The sequence below is a fragment of the Bicyclus anynana genome, chromosome 8 (assembly GCF_947172395.1).
Source record: "Bicyclus anynana chromosome 8, ilBicAnyn1.1, whole genome shotgun sequence".
Classification (NCBI taxonomy): Eukaryota; Metazoa; Arthropoda; class Insecta; order Lepidoptera; family Nymphalidae; genus Bicyclus; species Bicyclus anynana.
This window is the reverse complement of record NC_069090.1, coordinates 1,082,169-1,109,313: the sequence shown is the minus strand read 5'-3', so window position 1 is coordinate 1,109,313 and position 27,145 is coordinate 1,082,169. Positions and strand designations below refer to the sequence as shown.

The following is a 27,145-nucleotide window of genomic DNA, read 5'->3' as shown; positions in this document are numbered from 1 at the left end:
CTCCACCGACCATCTCTAGTGCGCGCCAGGTGACCTGCCCATCGCCATTTTAGTTTGCACGCCAGTTCTGCAGCATCGATCAGCTTTGTCTTATTCCTTATGTCAACGTTCCTTTGACGGTCACTGAGTTTAAGGCCTAACATGCTGCGCTCCGTCGCTCTTTAGAATTTTTGTATTCTATCGATAATACGTTTGATCAAAGTCCACGTTTGACACCCATATAAAAGTGTAGGAAATATTGTGTTTTCCATTGCCTTCTTTTTCAACAACAACAATTAACAATTACTATGTAGAAATAAATAATAATTTGCGCAGCTTTAGGTAGTCGAGGGACACTGACACGCGATATCTGTAACTGGACCTGCAGCAAAGTGCTCCGCAAACACAGGGGTCACTTGTGTTTAACATTACTACACAACACAACACTATCAATACTCTAATACTTGAACAACAACTAATAGCGTTGGGGTTAACGGACAATCTGGGGAAATAGAAATAATGTAATCAATACAAATTATGTTTATTGTAAATCTGAGTTAGAAATACATACCCTTTTTTATTCTTTACGAGTTAGCCCTTGATTACAATCTCAGCTCATGGTTAATGATGATGCAATCGAAAGTGGAAGCGGGTTAATTTTTTAGGAGGAGGATGATCCCTTTCGGTTTCTACACGTCATCGTAACGGAACGCTAAATCGCTTGGCGGTACGTCATTGCCGGTAGGGTGGTAACTTGCTAAGAGCATGTCTTGTCGAAGAGCAAGTCTTCAGCCCTGTCTAAACTCTAAACTTAAGTAGGTACCTACCGTTTTTACCGTTGGTATTCTATTATGGTAGGAGGCTGACAAAATTTCAGCTTTTATAAAATAATAGTCTGGCATAAGCTATTTCCCCTTTTTTCATCATCATCATCATAAACAACCCATATTCGGCTCACTGTTGAGCACGAGTCTCTTCCAATGCGGATTGGCACACTTCACACACGTATAGAATTTATAAAATTCTCAGATATGCAGCTTTCCTCACGATGTTTTTGCTTCACCGTTTATGACACATGATATTTAATTAGGTACTTATAATGCTGACTGATGATGAAACTGAAGAGTTAGATGTGCATGCCTCGGACCGGATTCGAACCTACACGCTTAGAATCGAATGCAGAGGTCATATCCACTGGGGTATCACATCTCTGTTATGTTACATAGATTTTATTTAAAAAAAAATATATGTACCTACACATTTACATCGCATACTTAGGTAAGTACCTACAGTATATATGTATGGAACTGGCGAAGTAAACAACAGTCCACTCGCGTTCGTATCGAATGTTAGCAAATTGCTGCGAAATGTAATATCTTTGCAGTTTGAGAGCGCACAGGGTCGGACTACGACTATGGTTAATAAATAGTTTTCTTTGTGATAATTCTACACGTTTTCTGCCTTTATATCGATAGGTGGAAATTTTTTGCAGCGATGTAATATTTACATTGTTAGATATGTAAAGCCTGACTATAAAAATAATAAACCTCGTCATGTTGAAACAACGGAAGGAACTAATTTCTTCCATTAGCACAAGACACATGGCTAGACGCGGATAAATTGGCGCCCCTAATCTAGGTTACCTAAAGATAAATGACACAAGAGGAGAGGAAACCCGAAAAAGACATGATAGTAAGTGAAAGATGATCATGAGTTATGTGTGTAAGAGGTGGTGGTGATATAATTAGTGGAATAAGGACGGGTAAGAGTTGCCAGGCAACTGTGTGGCCGTGATGTAGTGGTGACGTCACATCGCTGCGGCGCCGAGCATGTGAAGCGGCGTGTTTACAAGCACTACACTCCGCCTGTCTGCGCGACTATTGATGGCTGCACGCGACGGAACGCGCGGCGGATGCGGCAACTGTGTGGCCGTGATGTAGTGGTGACGTCACATCGCTGCGGCGCCGAGCATGTGAAGCGGCGTGTTTACAAGCACTACACTCCGCCTGTCTGCGCGACTATTGATGGCTGCACGCGACGGAACGCGCGGCGGATGCGGCAACTGTGTGGCCGTGATGTAGTGGTGACGTCACATCGCTGCGGCGCCGAGCATGTGAAGCGGCGTGTTTACAAGCACTACACTCCGCCTGTCTGCGCGACTATTGATGGCTGCACGCGACGGAACGCGCGGCGGATGCGGCAACTGTGTGGCCGTGATGTAGTGGTGACGTCACATCGCTGCGGCGCCGAGCATGTGAAGCGGCGTGTTTACAAGCACTACACTCCGCCTGTCTGCGCGACTATTGATGGCTGCACGCGACGGAACGCGCGGCGGATGCGGCAACTGTGTGGCCGTGATGTAGTGGTGACGTCACATCGCTGCGGCGCCGAGCATGTGAAGCGGCGTGTTTACAAGCACTACACTCCGCCTGTCTGCGCGACTATTGATGGCTGCACGCGACGGAACGCGCGGCGGATGCGGCAACTGTGTGGCCGTGATGTAGTGGTGACGTCACATCGCTGCGGCGCCGAGCATGTGAAGCGGCGTGTTTACAAGCACTACACTCCGCCTGTCTGCGCGACTATTGATGGCTGCACGCGACGGAACGCGCGGCGGATGCGGCAACTGTGTGGCCGTGATGTAGTGGTGACGTCACATCGCTGCGGCGCCGAGCATGTGAAGCGGCGTGTTTACAAGCACTACACTCCGCCTGTCTGCGCGACTATTGATGGCTGCACGCGACGGAACGCGCGGCGGATGCGGCAACTGTGTGGCCGTGATGTAGTGGTGACGTCACATCGCTGCGGCGCCGAGCATGTGAAGCGGCGTGTTTACAAGCACTACACTCCGCCTGTCTGCGCGACTATTGATGGCTGCACGCGACGGAACGCGCGGCGGATGCGGCAACTGTGTGGTCGTGATGTAGTGGTGACGTCACATCGCTGCGGCGCCGAGCATGTGAAGCGGCGTGTTTACAAGCACTACACTCCGCCTGTCTGCGCGACTATTGATGGCTGCACGCGACGGAACGCGCGGCGGATGCGGCAACTGTGTGGCCGTGATGTAGTGGTGACGTCACATCGCTGCGGCGCCGAGCATGTGAAGCGGCGTGTTTACAAGCACTACACTCCGCCTGTCTGCGCGACTATTGATGGCTGCACGCGACGGAACGCGCGGCGGATGCGGCAACTGTGTGGTCGTGATGTAGTGGTGACGTCACATCGCTGCGGCGCCGAGCATGTGAAGCGGCGTGTTTACAAGCACTACACTCCGCCTGTCTGCGCGACTATTGATGGCTGCACGCGACGGAACGCGCGGCGGATGCGGCAACTGTGTGGCCGTGATGTAGTGGTGACGTCACATCGCTGCGGCGCCGAGCATGTGAAGCGGCGTGTTTACAAGCACTACACTCCGCCTGTCTGCGCGACTATTGATGGCTGCACGCGACGGAACGCGCGGCGGATGCGGCAACTGTGTGGCCGTGATGTAGTGGTGACGTCACATCGCTGCGGCGCCGAGCATGTGAAGCGGCGTGTTTACAAGCACTACACTCCGCCTGTCTGCGCGACTATTGATGGCTGCACGCGACGGAACGCGCGGCGGATGCGGCAACTGTGTGGCCGTGATGTAGTGGTGACGTCACATCGCTGCGGCGCCGAGCATGTGAAGCGGCGTGTTTACAAGCACTACACTCCGCCTGTCTGCGCGACTATTGATGGCTGCACGCGACGGAACGCGCGGCGGATGCGGCAACTGTGTGGCCGTGATGTAGTGGTGACGTCCGTGTGTGTGTGTGACGTCATATCGCTGCGGCGCCTGTTAAGCAGCGTGTTTACGAGATTCTGGAAGTTTAATGCGTAATGTTCTTCTAAATTATACCTACATACAGGATGGTCAAAGATAATGACCACACCGCCTATTAGGAGATTTTGAATTTCTTATTATTATTTTGTAATTGAACGACCCCGTATCGCAGCAGTAAATATATTAATGAGTAAGTACATTAGCACCTCCTTATAAACTTCTTGTAGTGAACTGAGTACCAAAATGTACATTTATAACCTCAGAATATAGCGGCTTATAAGTTATCGCTTTTGATTATAGTTGCCGCATCCACCGAACTTCACTCAGGGTATCAGCACTCAATAGTTGTTCCGATGTACGACAATATGTGCAGACATTCAATTTAGCCTTTTGTAGGTATTATTAATCTCGCATTACATGCGATATTTTTGCGCGATTGCCTGAAAATGGTTTTTACTATTATTTTCAGCCGTTGGTCACGGTTTTTACTCTGTACTCTAGGATCTATGTCTATGGTCACGGTCATTAGAGTTTGGCTAATGAAAGAAGAGACTGAAATCGCCCGCCGAATTTCAAAAAAATCGGGGTAAATTCTCAAAATTATAGAGCACATATTGAAATAACTGAGTTTATTACTTATAGTATAGGTAGTAATGTATTCGCAAATAAAAAAATAATTTAAGAAAATTCTGAAAACGCATGTTTTTTTAATTTGTTTAATTGTTTTTTTTTATTTGGCGGGCGATTTCTGTCTCTATTTTCATTGGCCAAACTCTATCAAAAAAATCTCATCACTCCTTTAGGTAATTATTCTAATAACGACTTCTGTCAGAAATTATTTTTATCATGTTAATGTGCGTGCGTGTAATCGTGCGAATGAAAAAATGGAATAAATGGAATAAAGAAACGGTAATCATCATCATCAAAATTGGCTTAGTAGTCAACGGGTTATGGTGAAACATAAAATAATAATGACAAACAGACATGAAACTCATAGGAACGTTAATTAATTAGTCTTTGTATTAATAAAATCATTAAAGTTAATTTTACGAGTAGCTTCTCGGCGGTCGGCTAAAAATAATGTAGCGGGTTTGAATCTTTCGAAATTTCAGATACATACCTAATTCTTTTTTTTATTGTTTTACAAGTTAGCCCTTGACTATAATCTCATCTGATGATGCAATCTAAGGTATATGAGGGCTAACTTGTTAGGAGGGGGAAAATCCACACTCCTTTCGGTGTTATCGTACTGGAACGCTAAATCGCTTGGCGGTACGTCTTTGCCGGTAGGGTGGTAACTAGCCACAGCCGAAGCCTTCTACCAGTCAGACCACTCAAGAAAACCTCAATCAGTCCAGCCGGGGATTGAACCCAGGACCTCCGTCTTGTGATCCCAACGCGAATACCACTGCGCCACTGCGTCAAACTCCTATTACTATTACTATCTATTGAGCTGTTGAGGGCATATGACACTTGTTTTTAGAATACAAAATACCACCCAAGCTGACAAAACATTTAATCTTTATAAAAAATGGCAACATAAATACGTTCTCACGTATAAAAATCGCGTTAAAAATGTAACTTGCATTCTTTTTGAGATTACGTCGAGCAAAAACTGCGCAATCCAAAAAGGCCTTCTTGAAAAAAGGCCACACGCGATCTATAAATTTAAGTATCTAAATAAATAGTGGGTTATTGGTCAAATATACATTAGGTACATATGCATTATTTAATTAGTGTTGTATTTTATTTTATTAACTTTGATTCACAAATGTAAAAAAAGTCTGTGATGTGATTAATAATAAACTATTTACTAGTAGGTATATCCATGCTAAATCCTGTAGAATCTAATATAGGTAAAGTAATGCTTTAATACCTATAATAATTTTTGGTTAAGATTTTGTGAAATCGGTCGCTTTCACAAAATGAATACCATTGATATCATTTAGTTCCCCTGGCAACGTACTGCCAAGTACCTAGGCGTTAGCTTCGATAACCGCATGAGCTTCTCCATGCACGTTAACAAAGCGAGAAAAAAGGCCGCATACGTAATGCACCGCCTTTACGCTATGATAAATAAGAAAAGTAAATTGTCCCTCCGCTCAAAGCTAACGCTTTATAAAACTACGATCCGTCCGATCTTAACCTACGCTAGTGTAGTGTTTGCCCACCGTCCCAAAGCGACCCTTAGGCCGCTTCAAACCCTACAGAATCGTTTTCTGCGTCAAATCACGGGCGCGCCGTGGTTTTTACGCAATAATGACCTCCATAGAGATCTAGAATTACCGACAATAGCTAAGTACATGAAACAGCTCTCTCAAAACTATTTTGACAGAGCTGCCATCCATCCCAACCAACTAGTGGTTGAGGCCTGCAATTACACTCCCAACCTAAACGCTAACTGCAAGCAGAGGCGTCCCAAGAACGTCCTTTACGATCCAGACGATGACATAACAACCGACAATGCTTCCCAGGTAACACAATCACAAGCTACTCAGCGTCTTCGCCGGCGAAGACGAGGTCCCCGATATCTAACGTCACCCGGACGTGGGTTTTCTAACTCACGATCTTGGGGGCGTCCGGACTGATTCACTCAGGTCACGGTTACCTCCTCCAGAATGGCCTTCTAAGCCGAGGTCCGAGTCTCATAGGAGACGCCCGTAGAGAGCCGTTCCGTCCTCTATCTTTCTTTCAGCCTTCGGGTCACATCAGGCGATGCTTCTGCGCTCGCCCAACCCCCCCGGTGACGCCGTAGTGGTTCCGCAGGGAGCTATCGGCACCTACTCAGACAGGAAAAAAAAAAAAAAATCATTTAGCTTAGGCATAGAGTTTAGGGAATTAAGGATCTTGGAACATTAGGTACATACTATTTTTAACCGACTTCCAAAAAGGAGGAGGTTCTATGCTTGGTTGTACCTATGTATGTATATATTTATTTCTATCATATCATAAAATTAATATCTCCAAAAGTTAACGGGTTAGCAAATAACCCCTCTGATTATTTCCAATCTGGTTGGCTTTGACCGTGGGTCATTTATTATTATTTTTTTTCGTGGATTATTCATTCGTCCTTTCTTATTTATTTTTATGGACAACTCTTTTTCACCTCTTCACAAAGATATAAGTTTACAAAAAAGCTAAAGTTACCACAATATTTTTTGAAAGTAAAATATTTTAATTGTTGGGTAAATTTCATGAAAATAATACGCAAAAATCAAAAAGAAACAAGCAAGTATCAAATCAAAAAGGCCGGTAAAATCCCAGACCCCAAATAAACATTGCGATCACCCCTTCTTTAAAAAAAACGTATGAACGCGTGAACGCACCCAAAAAGAACAAAAGAGGTTGACAATTGTCAAAATGGCGGGCTAATTTGACATTAAAAAACGCGCGAATTCAATTGTCAGATAATTTATCGATGTTTTGATAATGGTCGACGTTTTATTAATGATGTTTTTTTTGTGAAACTCATTCTCTCGCATTTGCAGACCATAAATAATGTTAACTTTGAGGAGTTTTACGCTACAATTCATTTTAAAGCGGTTAATGTTTACAAATTATCATTGTCACTGTAAAGGTTGTTACACACGATTTCAAGAGCATCTTCATTTAAGTGCATTCTCGACTCTCGTATTTCATTCCTTAATAAATAGCTAGAAATAAAATATAAAAAAAAATCTGTGTACACCAGGCTCACACACGATTAACTACAGAGCAAAATAGAACAGATAGACAAAAAAACACGAAAAACTTCAAACGTGTTATTAATAATATCTCCTTCAAAAAGTCCAAAATAGCTAGATAGTCTTAAAATGGACTGTATAGTTTTAGAAATTCCTCACCTTTTGATTTGTCAAATGAAAAACTATTTTTCAATTCTTCAGACTGTAGGTATAGTAAAAGCATGGTATGATTCCTTATGAGATTAGCGTGATCTTTTTTGCTGTAAAAGTGTAAACTGTTAGTAGGTAGCTCCATTATCGAATCAAGAGACACCTTCTCTTCTCTCTCTCTTTGAATCACTACAAAATAAACATACAGAAAGATTTGATTAACGAATTCATGTTACAAAATAATGCTTGTCAGTGTGCAGATACCCTGTAATAAAACTGGTTCTTGTATTTTCGTAATACATTGAATATTTTTCCGCAACATTAATTTTACAATTTAATCTGTACCTTACTCAGTTTTTAGTTGGTACTGGTAAACATGCTCGTACATGGTAACCTAAATTTTAGTTTAGTAAAACCTTTGAAAGGTTATTTTAAAAAGTTAAATTTGATTTTTGAACGTTCCACAAAAATGAAATTTCCCCCGACACCTGAACTTTTAGAACGTCAGAAGCGTTCCAAATTTGAAATAGGCGGGAAGCTCAATCAAAGCGAAACGCTGTGCGGGGCAGCTGTCAGTTTGTAGCGTACTGTTTCATTTTTAGTTTGTTTTTTAATATTTTTTTTTTCACTTTTCACCTGTGTTTCTAACGTTGGCTGAAAGCTGAAATGCTTTGTGTATGAAAGTTGAGAGAGCTTTTGTTCAAAACAATTTTCGTAGATGAGCAATATTAAAAAATGTTAGCGCAGTAATTTATAATGCGTGATATAAAAACATTATTATATTGGACAGTTAGAATGTGTAATAAATCAATGCATTTATAAATCGAGGTCCAATGTTTATCATAATGCCGATTTCGATCTATTCTGTACGTTAGTTACGACCCCACAGATGTCGATATTAATACGTCGTAAACTTGCGAACCCTTTACATTATTTGATATCAATTTGAAATGTAAACTGCGTACAATAAAAGACCTTTTAAAAAAGGCAAGCAAGGTTACACGATATTTGCTCTATAAAGAACCTTTTGAAAAGATAAGAGTCTTATTTTGAATTTAGAATGGAACTGCTTTTGGAAACTGTTTACTCGGAATTAATTGATAAATAATTAATGTTAACTTCTTAGGCTCCATTCACATTGGCCCAGAGTCCAATTGAATTTCAAGTATAGTTTGTTTAAAAAATATATCTAACTAGCGGATGCTCGTGACTTTGTCCGCAATTCGACCTCTTTATTCCGGTCCTATTGCAAATTCCGTTCTCAGCGGATACCTAGTAACTATAGACTACCTCCCTGCCAAATTTCATCTTCATACGTCAAGCGGTTTTCGAGATTTTGTGATGCATTTAAATATTACTAGCGGACGCCTGCGACATAAGTCCGCGTGGATTTCAGTTTTTCACATATCTAACGGGAACCATGGATTTTTCCGGGATGAAAAGTAGCCTACAAGTTAATATAGGGACAGAAAAAAGCGACATTTTTTTACTATGTTATCAGTCCAATTACAGTCCAAGGCATGCCCCTCCAACTAGGTATTTAGTTGGGTGCGTTTTAAGAAACTAAATATCACGTGATTCAAATGGTGAAGGATCGTGAGGAAACCTATGGTCGAAATTTTCTTAGATGACTTTTTTACACAACAATAATGGCCGACTATGAATCAAAGACAATCAGTAGGGTTGAGAAGTTAACGGCGGGCATCGGAACGATATCAAGTAGGTATCGTTATAACTGAAATACCTAAACTAAAATATCCGTTACTATACTACGTTATCTTAAAAGGGAACGTATAGTAACGTTTTTCGCTTGTGTGCATTTTAAGAAATTAAATATCACGTGTCACAAACGGTGAACGGTGCACGGTTTATGCCTATGGGTACGCGTGGTTAAGAAATGGGGTAATCTTTTTTTTATTATTATTATAAATATACTTAAACAATACACATCACTATCTAGCCTCAAATTAAGCATACAGAGTAGCTTGTGTTATGGGTGCTAAGATAATTGATATTATAATATTAATATACAATTATATACTACATATAAATATATAATGTATAAATACGCTACATATACACTTATTCTATATCTATATCTATACTAATATTATAAAGAGGTAAAGTTTGTAAGTTTGTCACATTTTTTAAATGGGGTAATCTTTGGAACTACTGGTCCGATTTTAAAAATTCTTTCACCAGTAGAATGCTACACTATCGGGGAGTGCTATATTTTATATTGGTATCATATATATTAGCCGAGTTATCACAGTTTTTATCATACAGGTCAGACTGAAAATCCTCTTAAACAGACTTATTCGCATGCGCTGCCTTAACTATTGTGTAAAATTGAAATTAATGTATGGAGACTTTATGTATCTTTAAAAGTTCTACAAAAAAGTCCGCGACACCATATATCTATCTTCTATATATTAGCAGATATAGTACCTTTTGTGTTTTAAAAATTATTAATTTTATATACTTAGGTTTACGTCATTATTCAACAACTAAACTTTAATCCTTATTAAAATAAATTATTTAATAATCACAAGGATATTATGGAGATAAGATTTGCCCTTTACAGTATGTTAATTACTTAAATAGTTTCGGAGATAATACAAAATTTCTAAAAGACGCAGAAATTCCGCTATATGACGCCCGGCGCTTTCATTTACTTAGTTCCCGTTCCCGTGTGAATATGGGGATCAAACATAGCCTATGACACTCGCAAATAACGTAGCTTTCTATTGGTAAAACAATTTTCCAAATCGGTCCAGTAAATTCAGAGATTACCTCCTACAACCACACGAACTTTACCTCTTTATATTATTAGCATAGAAGTCTCTATTTCTCTTGGTCATACCACCACTCTCGAAGGACTGGATCGATTTTGCTAAGGGTAGGAGTAAGATAGAGAAGTTACAGGGTAGGGTAGGGTACGGGTAGGGAAGTGTAGGGGTAGTGCAGGGGTAGGATAGGTTTAGGGCCGGGTTTAGGGTAGTGGTAGGGTAGGGGTAGAGGTAGGGTAGTGGTAGGGTAGAGGTACGGGTAGGATAGGGAAGTGGTAGGGTAGGGGTAGGATAGGCGTGAGATAGGGGTACGGGTGGGATAGGGGTAGGAAAAGGATAGGGTACGGGGAGGCTAGGGGTAGGATGGGGGTAGGGTGTAGGTAAGGTAGGGGTAGAGTAGGAGTAGGTTTGGGGTAGGGGTAGGGTAGGCTAGGGTAGATGTAGGGGTTGGGTAGGGTTGGGGTAGTGGTAGGGTAGGGGTAGGGTAGGGTAGGGGTAGTAGTAAAGTTGACATCGAAATTTACGCGGACGAAGTCGCGGGCGTCCGCTAGTAATGTATAAATACACACAGACACTTAAAAACACTCAATCTCATCACACAAATATTTTCCAGTTGTGGGAATCGAACCCACAACCGTGGATGCAGAAAGCAGGGTCACTACCCACTGCGCCACGCGGCCGTCTCTTTCTTTAATCTTTTGGGGACGTACTAACGTCCAAGATTTGCTTATACTTCAAAAAAGTGTGCACGTATCCACATACATACTGGGTGTAAGGGACATGATACCGAAAACTGCATGAAGAGGTTAAATTTAGTTTCCACAACGATATTTTAAATACCAATTACGTTTTTATTTTGAGCACGCAATGTACAGCGAATAATGCGATAACAACGCTCCGCAATCTACTGTGTACGTACCTACGTGTACGTACGCAGTAGATCGACAGCAAATCGGCTGGCTACACTTACCTATCTAATACCTATTTTTTATACTTTACAAGTTTTTAACTAGGTACAGGTAGTTAACTTACTTCAGGTTGTTTCTCGTTTACGAGACGTTATGTCGTCGTAGTAGGTACGATATTCATGAGTACTGAATTGATTTGATCTAATCATTTCAAGACTTCTCAGTCAACACACACAAACACACACAATACAAACGACACAATTGTATGAGTATTCGTTACAGAAAATCACTACTAACATAACATAAAACATACACAAAGGTTTTTGAATTTTGGTTTGTTTGTCAACAGACCGCCGAACACGAACTAAAGAAAAAATAGCGTAGCGTCTAGCGAAAGGACCTAAAGTTTCAATATTTTGAAAATACCTATTAACCGCGCCGCGCGGCTTAGGTTAGAGAGAGATAGCAATTATTTTCCTCGGCACCGGCGGCGGTCGGCAATACAACGTCGCGCAGTTTGTTTGTGACTTTGTATATATACCTATTAGTCGTGACCTGCCTATTTGACCTCTTGGAAAACAGCTGATCGCGCGCATTTTGCAAATTAAATTTACATTGCTAGTTTTTGTTAAAAATCTTGATTTGACGATTTTTATTAAAAATCGTATTGAGATAGATGAAATAAGTACTTCTAAGCTGTAATTAGTTAAAAAAAACTGTAAAAAAAATTTCAATATCGTGAAAAGACCGACAAAAAATTTCAACGCTGAGAGACTCAAAATCATGTACTGAACCACTGGATTAAGTTTTCGTTAGCATGTCCCTTACACCCAGTATAGGTAACCGTATTTGAATAAACTAAAACTGTAGACTCTGCCCTGCATGCATATTTTTGAAATATGTAAAATAGTCAGAAAAAAAGTTAATTATTACGAAAATACTTATAGAGCACGGCGTTTCCATGAAAAAAAAACTCATTTACCCTTCTTCATAATTATTACTCTACAGCTACAACTTAATGTTATCCATACCAGTGTTTGAATAATGCTACTATTCGTAAGATATCTTTTACGCTATAGAATAACGTGAGCATATTTATTGTATAACATTTTCATAAAAAAACTATTTTTTAAAATAAAATGATTATAAAATATCAATTTTCCATCTTTAAACTAACAACATATCAATTATTAAAGAATCATTCATTATCATTTATCGATAAGTTAACGCTCGATGTTATTTACCCATCCTTGCTTTTCATAGACAATCTAGCGTTACGAAATGTCAAATTGCCGTAATCGTATTTAAGCTGTGCAAATTAATCTCGTTGTGATTTTGTTTTTCAGAAAATAAATGTGAATAAATCGTAAATTCGGTGTAGTTTTTGGTGTAATTCGTACTGTACGCGTATAATAAAGGATTTAGACACTTTGTTCTTTAGAAATTACGTATAACGTAAGTGAAATATGTGATTTTAGTGACAAGACGGGTTTGTTTTGTTCATAAGACTTCTAAGAAAATTTCGACCATATATACTTAAGAATCTCTTCTTTTGCCAACCCGCATTGGGCCTATTATCCTAACCCCTCTCATTCTAAGAGGAGACTTGTGCTATCGAATCAGAAATGGGGAGATCCGTAGAAGAACCAAAGTCACCGACATAGCTCGAAGCACACAGTTCGAAGAGCCGATGGACGTTGGGCTCCCAAGGTGCTGGAATGGCGACCTCGCATTAGAACACGGAGTGTTGGTCGACCCCCCACCAGGTGGACTGATGATATCAAGCGAGTCGCAGGGATTCGCTGGATGCAGGCGGTTCAGGATCGTGATGTTTGGAAGTACCTAATAATGTGATAATGATACGGGCATGGAACGGCGTAAACCAAACAGTTCAGTACATCAGTTCTCATGGCCGCGCTACAGATGATCAGGAGGACTATTCTGTAACGATGTTCTGTTTAACTCGCAAGTCGCAAGTCAAATTTACCTATATCTTTCTCTTTCTATAGTATCGTATTAGACAGCGAGAGATAGAGGTGAATTCGGAAGTCACCCTGTCGAGTTATAAAATCCTCGTTATAGAATTGCCCTACAGTCCCGTGTTGTTAGTGGCACAAGTATGCCTCTCTGACTGAGAATTACTTATTTGTTTCTTTTGCCGTGGAGACCCTTGGGCCATGGAGTCGCAGTACCCAAAAATTCCTTCAAACACCGCGGCTAGTTGCCTCAACTGGTGACAGAAGATCTGGCTTATTATTGCCCAAAGGATCACGTTTGTTGTCCAGCGCCGAAATGCATCCACGTGGGCATGATTTGTATAATTATTAGAATAAGTTAGCTTAAGTCGCTTGTATTATTTCTCACAGTTTTAATGTTTAGTTAAAACTTCTGTAGTGCCTATTACATTTACGCCGTGGTCAAAACAAATGTATATAATTCAAACTAAAATAAATAATAAACTCATGAATATGGAGCCGTATGCGTTCGAAATCGACCAATAAGCATTGGGCCAGCGTGGTGGACTATTAGCCTAATCCCTCTCATTCTGAGACTCGTGTTCAACAGTGAGCCACACATGGGTTGTTATTTATGATGATGTTTTCGAAACAAGTTTTGTATTCCGACTCCGACAATAATCACGTTAGTTTTAGGTAGCTGTTTTACCGAAATTTAAAGTGTCTATGTTCGGCTGTAAAGATCTCAGAGCCATAAAGATGGTATAAAAAAATATTCATACATTTTAGTTCCATTTCAATAATTTAAATCTTTTCCCTCTCCCTCTGTCACATAGCTCCGTCTCGCTCGCGCAACAGATGTGCGGCGCGTGCAGGTCACGTGGCCACTTGTGAGGATTTTCTATGCATTTGTGCGTTTTATATCACAGAGTTGTTCCACGGACGGTTGGGCGCATTCTCATTAATCTTTGATCGCGGATTTGGAAAATATTTGGAGTTATTACACGCAGAATAAATAGTTAATACCCATAGAGCTATTACTAGAGGCAACCATAGATACTTAGCCCCTTGGATATTATTTTTTTTATTTTGTATAATCAAGCGCTTAGCTGCAATCACACCTAATGGTAAGCGATGATGCAGCCTATGGTGGAGCTTGCCTAGAAGATGCCTATTCACTCTTGACTTGAAGATACCCATATTATAGGTGGTGGGAAAAAGGAAGCTGGGAGAGCATTCCACATCTTTGCAGTGCGTATAAGAAAAGAGGAACTAAATCGCGTCCGAGGAATTTCGACAACATAGCCGTGCAGATCTCTGCGATGACAATTTTTATTCAATGACTTGGAATCTCACCTGATGTTATGTGACGATTAGTCTAAAATGGAAGCGAGCTTAGGTACTTGGAAGAGATACAAGTTAATTTAATAAACTTGGGTTGGGTTGAATGAATAACTATTTTTTCTATCCGTACCTGTCGGTCTCTACGCGAATCATACCATCCTCCCTAGCCAAGTTGCACGTCGATTCTCTGTCTACGATCGCTAACGCTCGAAAAGTAGAAAAATGTATGGGAATGACAGATCTTGATCACGTGACCAGTCGATAGCAAATATCATTCCCATACATATTTCTAGTTTTCAAATCGTTAGCGATTGTGTAAGAGAATCGACGTACAAATTGGCTAGGGGGGCAGGACTTTTCTGTACTATTGTATGCTACTATTTAGTAAAATAAAATAACTAGCCTAGCCTATCCAGAACTTAAATCACATGGTGGTACTTCTTCATGACTTCATGAGTCATAGGGTCTCATGATTTTTGTTACCTTCCAAACCCACCACAGTTCAAACTCCATAATTAGCTACCGTACTTACCATTAGTACGATAGGCTGATAAACTTTCAGTCTTTTTTATTCTGTACAAGTTAGCCCTTGACTACAGTCTCACCTAATAATAAGTGATGATGCAATCTAATATTTCCATCGTAGATTGTTAATATAACTTCGATTATTGTTGTTTCGGGATGGATGAATATCCACACCCCTTTCGGTTACTACACGACATCGTACCGGAACGCTAAATTGCTTGGCGGTACGTCTTTGCCAACCAGCCAGATCTGGACCAATTAAAAAAAACGTCAATAGGCCCAGCCGGGGATCGAACCCAGGACCTTCATCTTGTAAATCCTTAGTGCAGACCACTGCGCCACGGCGGCTGTCGAGGAGGTATAGTCCTTTTCATGAAAGAAAACCCGAGACGCGGCGCTAAGGTCTTAATGGCTCTCATTGTCATTTGATAATGGCAGTCTTACTGTCATTTGCGTAAGGCGCTGTTTTTAGTACAGGTATTAACCGCGGGACTTTTTTCATGAAAAGGACTCTATGTCTGATTAGCGCATGTTCTAAGTTCTTAGTGATGTGAACATTGTGCTTGAGCTCGCAGCGCCCCCTCGCGTGTAATGCGCGTAACGGCGATATGCAGCGATTAGTGTGCGTGTCGGTGACGTGCCGACACGTGTCTGTCTGGCGGACATCGATCTGTGGAACAGTGGCACGCTGCTGGTGATTTTTGAGATTTTTTGGGATCCGTACATAAAAAGGAAAAAAAGGAACACAAGGATCAAATTGTTGTCTGTCTGTTATCCGTTAGCATTACTAACTTGCTGAACTCCGAGATGAGTATTTTAGAGTAAATTTCTTAGAGTCCTTATATTATTATATGTCCTTATCTTATAGTGTCATCACTAACATCAGATGAAATCGCAATCAAAGGCGAACTTATCATCATATGATCGGTAAGGACAAAAACAGTTAAGCATAGGACCTCATCCTTTTTAGAAGTCTGGTAAAAATACAGGCGTGAGCACATTAGTCTGGTAAACAAATAAATAAAGCCTTCCTGCGCCTGACGCACCAGCACACCTTCCGTTACCGTCCCGCCGCCCCTGGGGGTTGTGTTTGACAAAAAGGTGCGAAGCTTTGGTCGGGCGTTTATTAAAGCGAATAAATATTTTTGAAGTGAAAACTTCTTTGGGCTTGTTACGTGCATTTTATTTATTACTAGACTTCGTCCGCGTGGAATTCAGTTTTTCACAAATCCCGCGGGAATCATGGATTTAGCCTATGTGTTAATCCAGAGTAAAATCTATTTCCATTCCAAACAGCCAAATCGCTTTAGTAGCCACAGCGTAAAACAAACATACATACACACTTTCTCACTTACACACAAACTTTCACCTTTATAATATTAGTGTCAAAAATTTGTGTGACATTAGTGTGACAATAAAACAGAAAGAGAAACTTAAAACTACGAATAGCGTGCAAAGGCGCCCTTATCGATAAAGTTATCTTTCAGATAACCTTTGGTAAAAGGAAATATTAAGTACAAAACTATTTTTAAGCATTTTAGTGTGAGGAAAAAATACTAAAACATAAAATACCTTGATGTGTGTGTTTTGAGTATGTAGCCCAGTTACACATAAATACACTTTCTATCATCGATCACACAAAGAAAGATTTTTATGGAGATAAAGAAAAAGAAAAAATATTGAGGAAAATAGTAGAAACAACACTTTTTATATAAATAGTTAAACCAAAATCCAAAATCCTCGATTCACGAAATTAAAATCGTTTTCATTCATCTTTTTTTGAGTTTGTGATACAAGGTTTTCAAGGAACGAAATATTCAGAAAATTGTGCAGAATGTCGTAAAACATAACGAATAATTTATAAATGTTTTTTATAACTCAATCATGCCTCAACACGGATTTGAATGAAATCTCCCACAGAGATAGTTTCATATGCACATCAGTAGTACCGATATTCCCATATAGAAAAATCTACGTGGACGCCACAAAGCACAGTCGAAAAAATCCTTAACCCTCTGCAAATATGTGTGGAAAATCTCGGAAACTAAATTCCATCAGTAATTTTCTAGATTAGACTTAGATACGTAGGTACCTACTTGTATACCTAATATTTCTGGTAACAACGCTTTCAAATGGTACCGTGGAGCCATACTCTATGGTAGGAGTAAGAAATAAAGAAAGAAATAGGTATGTTTATTCATTTCTAGTGTCACAAACAATATATCCTATTTTAGGATAGGATCCATATGACAAAGGTCTGGCACTACAGGCCTTAGACTAAAACATTTTAATACTGCAGACAGGAATATAAAAAGTAAAATAAAGTAAAGTATGCATTTTATAGTATTTATTTCTCACATTAAATTATGACACATTTATGTTAATATACGACAAAATCTTACAATTACGAAATATTTACAGTTTTTGGTGCATTTTACATTCATAGATAATATAATATTTTAAAAGTTACACTGAGTCAAGTGTTACACAGACAAGAAGAAGTCAACATAGAGTTTAAAATTATTAAAAATAATTGTTATAGCCAGACCAAAGATAAAAAAAATCGCGGCACAAATCGGTAAAGTGTACGCCAAACATCGAGTCCGCTCTGCCGCCCTAGTCAAGTGGCACGTCGATTCTTTTTCTACGATCGCTAACGCTTCAAAAACTAGAAAAATGTATGGGAATGACAGATCTTGATCACGTGACCTGTCGATAGCAAACGTCATTCCCATACATCTTTCTAGTTTTCGATCCGCGTTAGCGATTATTATTAATTATCCTGATGAAATACGTTTCGTACATTGCTCAGCCAGGTCACCAGTAAGTAGAGTTGATTCAAATATGGCGCATACCTACTTTACTTATGTTTTAGCCATCTGAGTATGCTATTTAAAACAAATTAGTGCCTTTGTTTTTCGCAACATGTCGAGGTGTTTTAATTGATCAGACAGAACAGCCATAAAGCGTAGTTTGGAGTAAGTACTGCTTCCTGACATTAATGAGTTAAAACAACCGAACAAACATAAAGTTTTTTATTTATTTGTGTTTTACTATGTGCATAAGATTGGATATTTGGCATAAAAATAGTTTGTAATTTACACAAAATCCTCCGAGATTTTTCGACAAAAGTCTACGGTAGTGACCGAACTCACCCCCAAAAAGTCGTGGTTCGATCCCCGCCCACTGCAATATTATCGTATCGTACCCACTAATATAATTTGATGTGAGGAAACCTGCATACCTGAGAATTTTCTTAATTCTCTACGTGTGTAAAGACTGTCAATCCGTCCGTTTGCCCAGCGTAGTGGACTAAGGCCTAACACCTCCCATTATGAGAGGAGACTCGTGCTCAACAGAGAGCCGAATATTGGTTAATGATGACTCACTCCTAACACAGGTTTTTTCCGAATGTGAATATTGGTCATAAATAAAAGGTATGGCAAATATTCTTCTACAAAAAAAAAATTTGAACTTACTCTTCAATGCTGACGCAATCATGATCAATGGGGTATTGAATCTTTTCATAATTTTCCTTGGTCATAAAAAGGAGGAAATCGTAACACGTAGCTTGCACATTGTGAGTTGAAAATTTAAATTTTAGTTGAAATTTCATTTTGAAAACAAGTTATTTCATAATTTTCGTGTCTATTTTAATTATTCGTCTTACATTGTAACTTCAACTTTACAAACTTATTATATATTATTATACAATTATTTAGAGTTTTCTAAGTATTATTTTACAAAATCGCTTAATTATAGTAAGTTATTATTTACAATTACATAATAAGTAGATTTTATAAATGGTTTGACATGAAACTTTTTTATGTAACTATCTGTTTGTTATAAATGACTAATTTAAATACACATAAAACACTTTGACATTTATTTTTACACTTTTCATATAGAGCACACAGCGACGGCATTAACTAGATGATAGATAGATATTATCATCACTATCAGCCGATGGAAGTCCACTGCTGGACATAGGATTCTTTAAGCATTTTTAACTCCACGGACCCACGATATGGAGCCGCCTGTATCCAACGACTCCCTGTAATCGGATTGATTTCATAGGTTCACCTACTGGATCAACCACAAAGAGTATATAAATGGTCGACCAATATTGCGCTCATGATTATCATAACATAGTTTTTGTCAATCATAATTTTTCTTTTCGTTTCTTCTCAGTTCTGACTTCATAATCAGTGGTAGATTTACTACTAACAGATAAACTTGACGTTTCAAATGTGTATGTAGATTTAGCCTACTTGAAATAAAGACTTTGATTATTTTAGAGTGCCTTGTTAAAGCAGTTATAATCATTTGGAAATACAATAAATGTTTGATAAGAACAGATCCAACAATAACTAAACTAAACTAAAACTGTTAAGTTTTAAATTTCTATCCATCCCGTTGCTTAATCCCTTCATTCGTTGCATTCATCTAGGCATGGAACACAATATTATATTAGCTAATCAATATTTGTTTAAGATCTGATGTACGGAATCCTAGGTACTCGTATCCGCTTGGTATAGAATAATAATCAATGGTACGATCATGAGCATTAATAATAATAATGGCGTCAGTAGATTTAAACTTGACTCGCTCTTGTTGGTTAATTTAATTTTCAGGGCGTCAAATTAATTAATTCTGTTAAAACTATAACAATTAAGTGTGAACAGGTCATGTCACATTGATCTCCTCATCGGAGGCGCTGGCGTCGCTGTCAAAGTCGTCGCCATCTTCGTTACCATAGACGTTTTCCCGCGCAAACAGCGCGCCGCCGGACATCTTGTCGTCGTAACGGTAGCTGTCACTTTGACAGCTGGACGTCGAGGCGTACATTTTGTTTTTTAATTCCTCCTCCTCGTTGCTGGGCGGGGGTGGTGACATTTTCGGCTTGTCGGCTTCGGCGTCTGACAGGTCGGGGTGTGGGTTGTTCTTGTTTGGGAGAGTCTGTTCCCTGGAGCCACCGGAGGCGAGGAGTTCCCGCTCCTTCGAGTTCCGCCACTTCATGCGGCGGTTTTGGAACCAGATTTTCACCTGCAACAAAACACAATCTTGATTTTTTTTTCTTTTTTACTATTTACTCGACCGCCACAATCTACAGGAGTGGCGTGAAGTAGTGAGGACAGTAACCGAAGACGTCGTGTGGCCTTTACTCGTTCAGCCTTATACCATGCCGCTCTATCTGCTCACCGCTCCCAACTTGTCGGTTTCGACTGCAAGTCGACTGCAAGTAATTGCGAATACTTGCGCGAGTAGAGCAATGCGGCATTAGAACTAGATTCTAATCAGAAACATTATAGGAAGAATTTTAGATTTTTAAATAAAAAATATGTTTATTGCACAAAGCATCTACAAGAGAATCAACTCTCAATTGTTCCATAACAAAGACGCCAGACTCAAAACCCCGCTCTCTAAACTAGAACCTTAGGCTTAAGTCGACTAACGACTAACGACTTAAGCCTGTTAGGCTTAAGGCTTAACGAATAACATCTTAAAGTAGGACGAGAATATTGTTCATAATCAACAAGATGTTGCAAATATTCTTAAAAAAATCCAAAGTAACAACAAAAAGAAATACCACATCGCGCCCCCAACAGCCAACACAATAACTCCAAAAAAAATTGTCATAATCGTAAAAATTATAGATTATCATCGAGCGGGGTTGTTTTTTGTAAACACATCGATTCCTCATTTTGGGCACATTTCCGTCGGGTTTTTTCGCGGATTGTAACAGTTTTGCGCAATAATTGGGAGCCGAGCATTGTGCGCGTGACGGCTAGCTTATTGATGGTAGAGGGCGGGACTGCTTTGTCGCCAGAAATGTGACATTTGACATTTAATACAAGTAATAATATAATAATAATAATAATTTCTTTATTTATGGCAACAAAGGCCCATTGGTTAGTTACATTAAGATAACTTATAAACTATGTTAGAAGATGCACAATTATATTTAAGAGGATAGAATAAATTACATTAACAATCTCCTCACCGCACCAAAACAGAAATAAATTTCTGCAGGATTGGTGAGTCAGTCTTGCTTGCTAACATGTTTAAGATACTATTGGGGCTCGCCCGCAGTCTTGCCAGGAGGGATGACTTCCGTTTTCTATTTATTGCATAAAAATCATCTGTCCGCTCCTGCGCAAACATACCTGACGCTGAGCAAAACCGGGGCAAGCCCAACAGCATCCTGAACCCATTGTTATATTGCACCCTTAGGGTGTCCATACACTTCTGTGTGTAGTTAACCCACAGGCTCGCGGTGTAGAAGGTTTGGCAATATGCTTTAAATAGAGTTATTTTTGCTTCCTTACCACACTTCGCGAATCTGCGGTCCAACATGTTGCACCTGGCCGACAAAGCTCTCCTCTCTCTTTCAATGTCTACCTGATCCTCAAGGCTCTCCGTAACATAGTGACCTAGATATTTGAATTGGGTAACTCTTCTTAAAGAAGTCCCACTGAGAGTGATATTAGGTTCATATCGCACTTGATTGCGAGGAGCCCTAAAGATCAAATATTCACTCTTTGCCACATTATATATCAGGCCATTTGCAGCTGCATAATTCTCACAAGCTTTTATCAGCTCTCTGATTGAGCCAGCCGTAGGACCCAGTAGCACCATGTCGTCAGCATAGCTTATATTATTGACGCATATGCCATCGATCCAGCACCCGACTGGTTTTTTGCTGAGTTCTACAATCAGCTCATTTATGTACAAATTAAAAAGCTTGGGCGAGGTTAACCCCCCCTGCCTCACCCCGCATTCCAACCTGTACGGATTAGAGAGCTCATTTCCCCACTTAACATTATTCAGCTGGTTGGCATACCAGTATCTCATGATATTGAGCAACTCCGGCGCTACGCCTGCCTCCTTCATCTTTTTCCATAGCACATTATATGAAACTAAGTCAAAAGCTTTGGAGAGATCAAGGAAACAGGCGTAAACAGGTGTTTTTCTATTTGTATAGTACTGGACTGTCTGCTTGAGGCTCAGTATTGCTGTCTCAGTCGATAAGCCCGGCCGAAAACCGAACTGCGCATCATGAAACTTAAGTGTTTCGCTTAACTTTGAGTCAAACAAACCGTCCAGCACCTTGGCCAAAACAGTTGCGAGAGTAATATTTATACGGTACGATGGGCCAGTGGTTGGTCTTGTGGCGGACCATCCTAATTCGAGCCAAGATTCGTATCCAGCAAGCTTTTTCCCAAGAAATTCTGTAGCTGCCCAGAGTTGGAAAGTTGGTGGCATTACACCGCTTATAGCAAGCCGTTGCGTCGGTCATCTTTACTTATATTATAAAGAGGTTATATTTGTGGTACTGTATGGGGGTAATCAGTAGAAAGTCACTTTATTTGTGAGTGTCATAGGCTGTATTCCCACAGGAACGGGAACTAAGCGGGTCAAATCGTGGGACGTCGGCTAGTTAAATATAAAAAAACCTTAATTAATTAATCTGTTTGGTGTAAAGCAATGTGCGGTTTATGTTAAAACGCGTTTGCATATAAGATGCCTGTTCACTCTCTTGTCTCAAAAGTGCACAAATCTAATGTGTGAAACATAGAAGCGTGAAAGACATTTTATATAGCAGCATATAAGCTGTTTTATTTAGAAACTTTTAATCCAAGTCAAAAAGATGCTAAAGATTTGAGAATGATTGTTATCTATAACATTATCACCAGCCCGTCGCATTGACTATAGTAGAGAGTAGATAGTGTTCTTAAAGTATGTTGAAATAAAATTGTTTAAATCCGCAGCTTGCTTTGAAAGAGTAAACAGTCATATTGAATTAAAAATAAAGCTCTTCGAACATTGCAATGTAAAGTATGAATTCGAAGTGACAAATCACTTTCACCGATTGGCCGAAACGAATCAGTTATTGATCGTTTTCGAAATTCGAACGCGGATCATTTGTCAAAGTTTGAAAACGAACGTTTTTTGGCGCGCAACCTTTGTTCAGATAATTGAAACGTAAAGACAAATTACGCAGGGCTGTCTAAAATTTGTCTTATCTGTTTTAATGATTTATTTTTTTTACAGTTTCATCACCTTTTAAGAATTTACATGGCTGTCTATACGGAGAATATTATTTATTACTTGAAGTCTGTTCACAGTTAACGGTCGCACGAAATAACACACATTTTTTAGTATTTTGTTCATTTTGATTTTTTGTTCATTATTAAAATAAAAAAACTTTAATCCACAGATATTAGGTAACTATGAAATAAAAAAAGCTTTGAATTCAGCAAAAAAACATACAATTTGGTTACCTAAATTAAATAAAAAAGTAAAAGTGCAACGAATATACGAATATTATGTGTGTGTATCTGTTTTGAATTTTAAGTTTTAAAGAGATAAAACCAAAATTACTTTAGGAACTCATAGACTCGGTCAAAAAAGTAGGATTCTGTAAGCGATCGGATAGTCGTACTGTATATTTTCGTTGCATCGTCGTATTATATCTCAGACAAATTATTGTATAGGACCTGCCTCGCTAGACGTTACTTTTCTGTCAAAGTATATGATCAACGATCTAATTAGGTACGAACGATTATAAAAACTGTCTCTATAGAATCGATGTTAAATAGTTGTAATCGTGTTCGTAGGTTAAAGAGCTCCGTAAAAATACCTTTTTGTGTAATTGAATTGTGTAAAAAACGAGCAAAAATTTCTAGTTTAGATATATACAAAATCTAAGCTCGTTTTCCTCAGAAAATGATAGACAATTTTGTTCGTGACTATGAGCGATACAGGTCCTTCTATAATTGGTCTGATTATTATATCTATTTGGTTTGAATTGAAAAGATTTAAAGTGTAAATACATATATTTCAAAATCAGAACGGACCCTTCTTGACCGCGTCCCGTGACGTCACGCGCGTATTTAGCGACAATATGCCGTCGCCAGCTGACGCGACCCTTTCTCACTGTCCTTGCGATTCGCTAGTGTGGGGAAACTCTTTTGGTATCGATAATAATGACTAATAGTAGTATTATAATTATTACATATTTTTAATTACAAACCGTGAAAGTTATAAGCAGAGGTTATAATCAAGAACAAAATTTATCATAGTTATATAGAATTTCGTGTGGACTTGAGAGTAGCTTTGGATAGATTTTTGGTATTCAAGCAGTCAATCACGCTAGAATGGTTAAGCAAATCTGGGTGATATTTGGTACAAAGATAGATTATTTGTAGTTTCGAATCCACATCACATCGATTTAACTTTCATTCCGATATTGCCACAAAAACAAAGATAGCTGGACGTATCTCGTTATGTGTACTTATTCGTATAGACTAAACAATCTAGACATACCTATTCTTTTTTGTATAAATTTCTAGTCACACTCAATATTTATTTGTAATGCTTTTGAATTTATTTGTCCAACAATGTACCAAGTATTAAGTAATTGTTACCTCCTAATAAGTAATTAGTTTTTATAATTTTGCATGCCAGATCTAGGCTTAATATTGTATAAATACTTTATTTTCATCCACTCCACGTGTCTGTAAATAAACGATTGAATTGAATTAAACTAAATTAAGCAATCGATACATTTCACAAAGAAATAAAGCGCATCCCTCAGTAAGACAGGGGTGCGAGCGCCTCAGAATTAATTACTTTTTGACAGATTCACTTTTATTGCGAATTAGACCGAATAAAGAGATACCGAGCCGCGACTAATGCACCGCGAGGGGGAGGGTACTAACGACTGTATCGCGATTAACATTCAGTTCTGTGCAAATGACGTATGTTGTCTTTGATTTGTGTAGCAATTTATACTCGTAGTTCAATTGACAGATTTTTTTCACTGTGATAAATTAAATGTGAAAGTAGATACCTAAGTCTTTCTGTATGTGCCTCTGTAAGTACGATACCTTTTCACGGATAAACCACTGACGTAGTCGTGGATGAATTTTAGTATAGAGATAAATTGGACATTGCTTTTATTCCAAAAAATCCATAGTTCCTGTGGGATATCATGCGAACGAAATCGCGGGAGTCTGAATAGAGATGACATAGAAGAGGAATATCGTAAATATTCATATGTGGAAAATACTATAGGTTCATCACTAATTTTTGGACATGAGAGTCCTCTTGTTTTCTTCCTGTTTGACACTGGCCACAGATAGAAATTATTTACTTGTTTAAATTTTATTGTGGAAAGTGAGGTCATGAGGCAAAACTCTTGTTACAGTCTAACGGAGGTATTGGTTATTATCAAGAATCAGACTTCAAATAAACACGGAATTGAAAGTTTTCCTTACGATTAAAAGCCGTGTTGAAAAATAGATCTGACTTACAGCAGTGAGCAGACAGTGAGTGCATGGATATTGGTGTTATTTGCTTTTTACTATTGATCAATATTCTGTTCTGCTGCAAGCAAGGGGGTGCGGTGGAGGGAGGCATCTCACTTTGTAATGGTAAACAGGCACGAAGCACTGGACGCGTCTATTTCGACCTACCCACGTCCAATGAATCTGATTTTCGGACGCGAGCGTTTCCAAATTTGAAATATTCATATTTGGAATGAATATTCAAACGGCCCGCTGTTTACATTCACGGCGTTCCAATTTCAAATATTTGCATTTATTTATTTTGAATTCGGAACTTTTTGTTGGCGCGGTTTTCGCGAGAGTTGTGATTGACATGCGGCCATGATTGTTTACGTTATGTCAAGTCGAAAGTCAAATTGGTAACTTTATATTTGCGTAGTCAAATTTTTAATTTAAATAGAGCGTATTGTGAACGAATAACATTGTTAGACAACCCTTTTTGCAAACGCAAATAGACAGCGATCCGCAGTTTATACATTTGTTTTTTATTTTATTAAAATTTAATTGTTATGACGATGGGAAGTCAAAATATTAGAAAGAAATAAAAGTAGCTACACGTGTAACCAGCGTATGATACGTTTGAACTTTGAATACAATACGAGTTTAAAAGCTAATAGAGTTACAGTGTGCTAGGTATCTAACTTCTAACTTCTTATTTTACTTAACTTGTGTTATTAGGTTTCTTTTTAATTTTTTATAATCAATGTTTGTTGAAACAAATGAATTGTAGAGTCAACATCAAAAAATTTTAATTTCTTGATTTCAACAACTTTTTTCTGAATATTTAATTTTACTTTTTATTGGTTAGCTGTTATATTACTAGCGGAACCGACAGACGTTGTCAGGCACAGGTTGTGCCCAGATAGTGACTTCTGCATATAAAATGTTTTTGTTTTTCACAAACCCCATAGGTTCTCTGGGATAAAATATAGCTCATGGTCTGTGATGAAGTCCCATAGACATCCCATAGCTGTACCAAAAATCATTCAAATCAGTTCAACGGTTTAACCGTGAAACGATGTAACTAACCTGACTTTGTTTTATTTATGTATAAAAAATAATATAGGTATTTTATTTCTTGGAAAAATACCGAGATAACCTCAGAATTCCGGCATTGCGTTTCTTTAAACCCGTGCTTGACAAAAAACGGCACGGGAAGTCCCTATTCTCGAAGGCAACCCTAGCTCACTCACCACAGATAAACGACAACTCGGTTAGAACAGATTATGCCATTGTTTAGAGAACAAAGCGACAGCGAGATAAACGCAGAGTCTTTGGTTTAACGTCTATTAATACTTACGTTTAATATCATCAATGGTACACCCTGATACGTTATTGTGATTCATTTATTAGATACAGAAATTATATTTATCCTGTATTACAGCTAACAGATGCTAACGTTTTTACTCGCGTAGTTCTCGTTCCCGTAAAAGTACGGGTATAAAATAATAGCCTATCTATCTATCAAATAACGTGGCTTTTTCTTGTTAAAAGAATTTCCAAAATCTCTTTACTCCTTCAACCTTACTTTACAAACTTTACATTTTTATAATATTAACTATACTTAGAAATAAGAACTACCTCGATAGTCATAGTGGTTAGCCGTTAGCCCTTTCATAAGGTCCTTGTTTGAATGTTAATTCGACATATGAAAC

General features: G+C 39.0%; 2 protein-coding genes across 2 annotated transcripts in view; one reads left to right on the top strand and one right to left on the bottom strand.

The window, feature by feature from the left end:
- Nucleotides 1–1,891: 1,891 nt before the first annotated feature.
- On the top strand, nucleotides 1,892–3,841 carry LOC128198302 (uncharacterized). Its single transcript, XM_052882827.1, has one exon. It carries the CDS (start codon nucleotides 1,892–1,894, stop codon nucleotides 3,839–3,841), a length of 1,950 nt encoding a protein of 649 aa, XP_052738787.1.
- A 15,749-nt stretch (nucleotides 3,842–19,590) lies between these two features.
- The window catches only part of LOC112050368 (homeobox protein engrailed-like SMOX-2), a 35,160-nt gene continuing 27,605 nt past the window's right edge, over nucleotides 19,591–27,145 (bottom strand). The window contains exon 5 of the mRNA XM_024088621.2: nucleotides 19,591–20,184. Coding sequence (XP_023944389.2) covers nucleotides 19,825–20,184 — 360 coding nt within the window. The 3' untranslated portion in view covers nucleotides 19,591–19,824. The remainder of the gene's footprint in view (nucleotides 20,185–27,145) is intronic.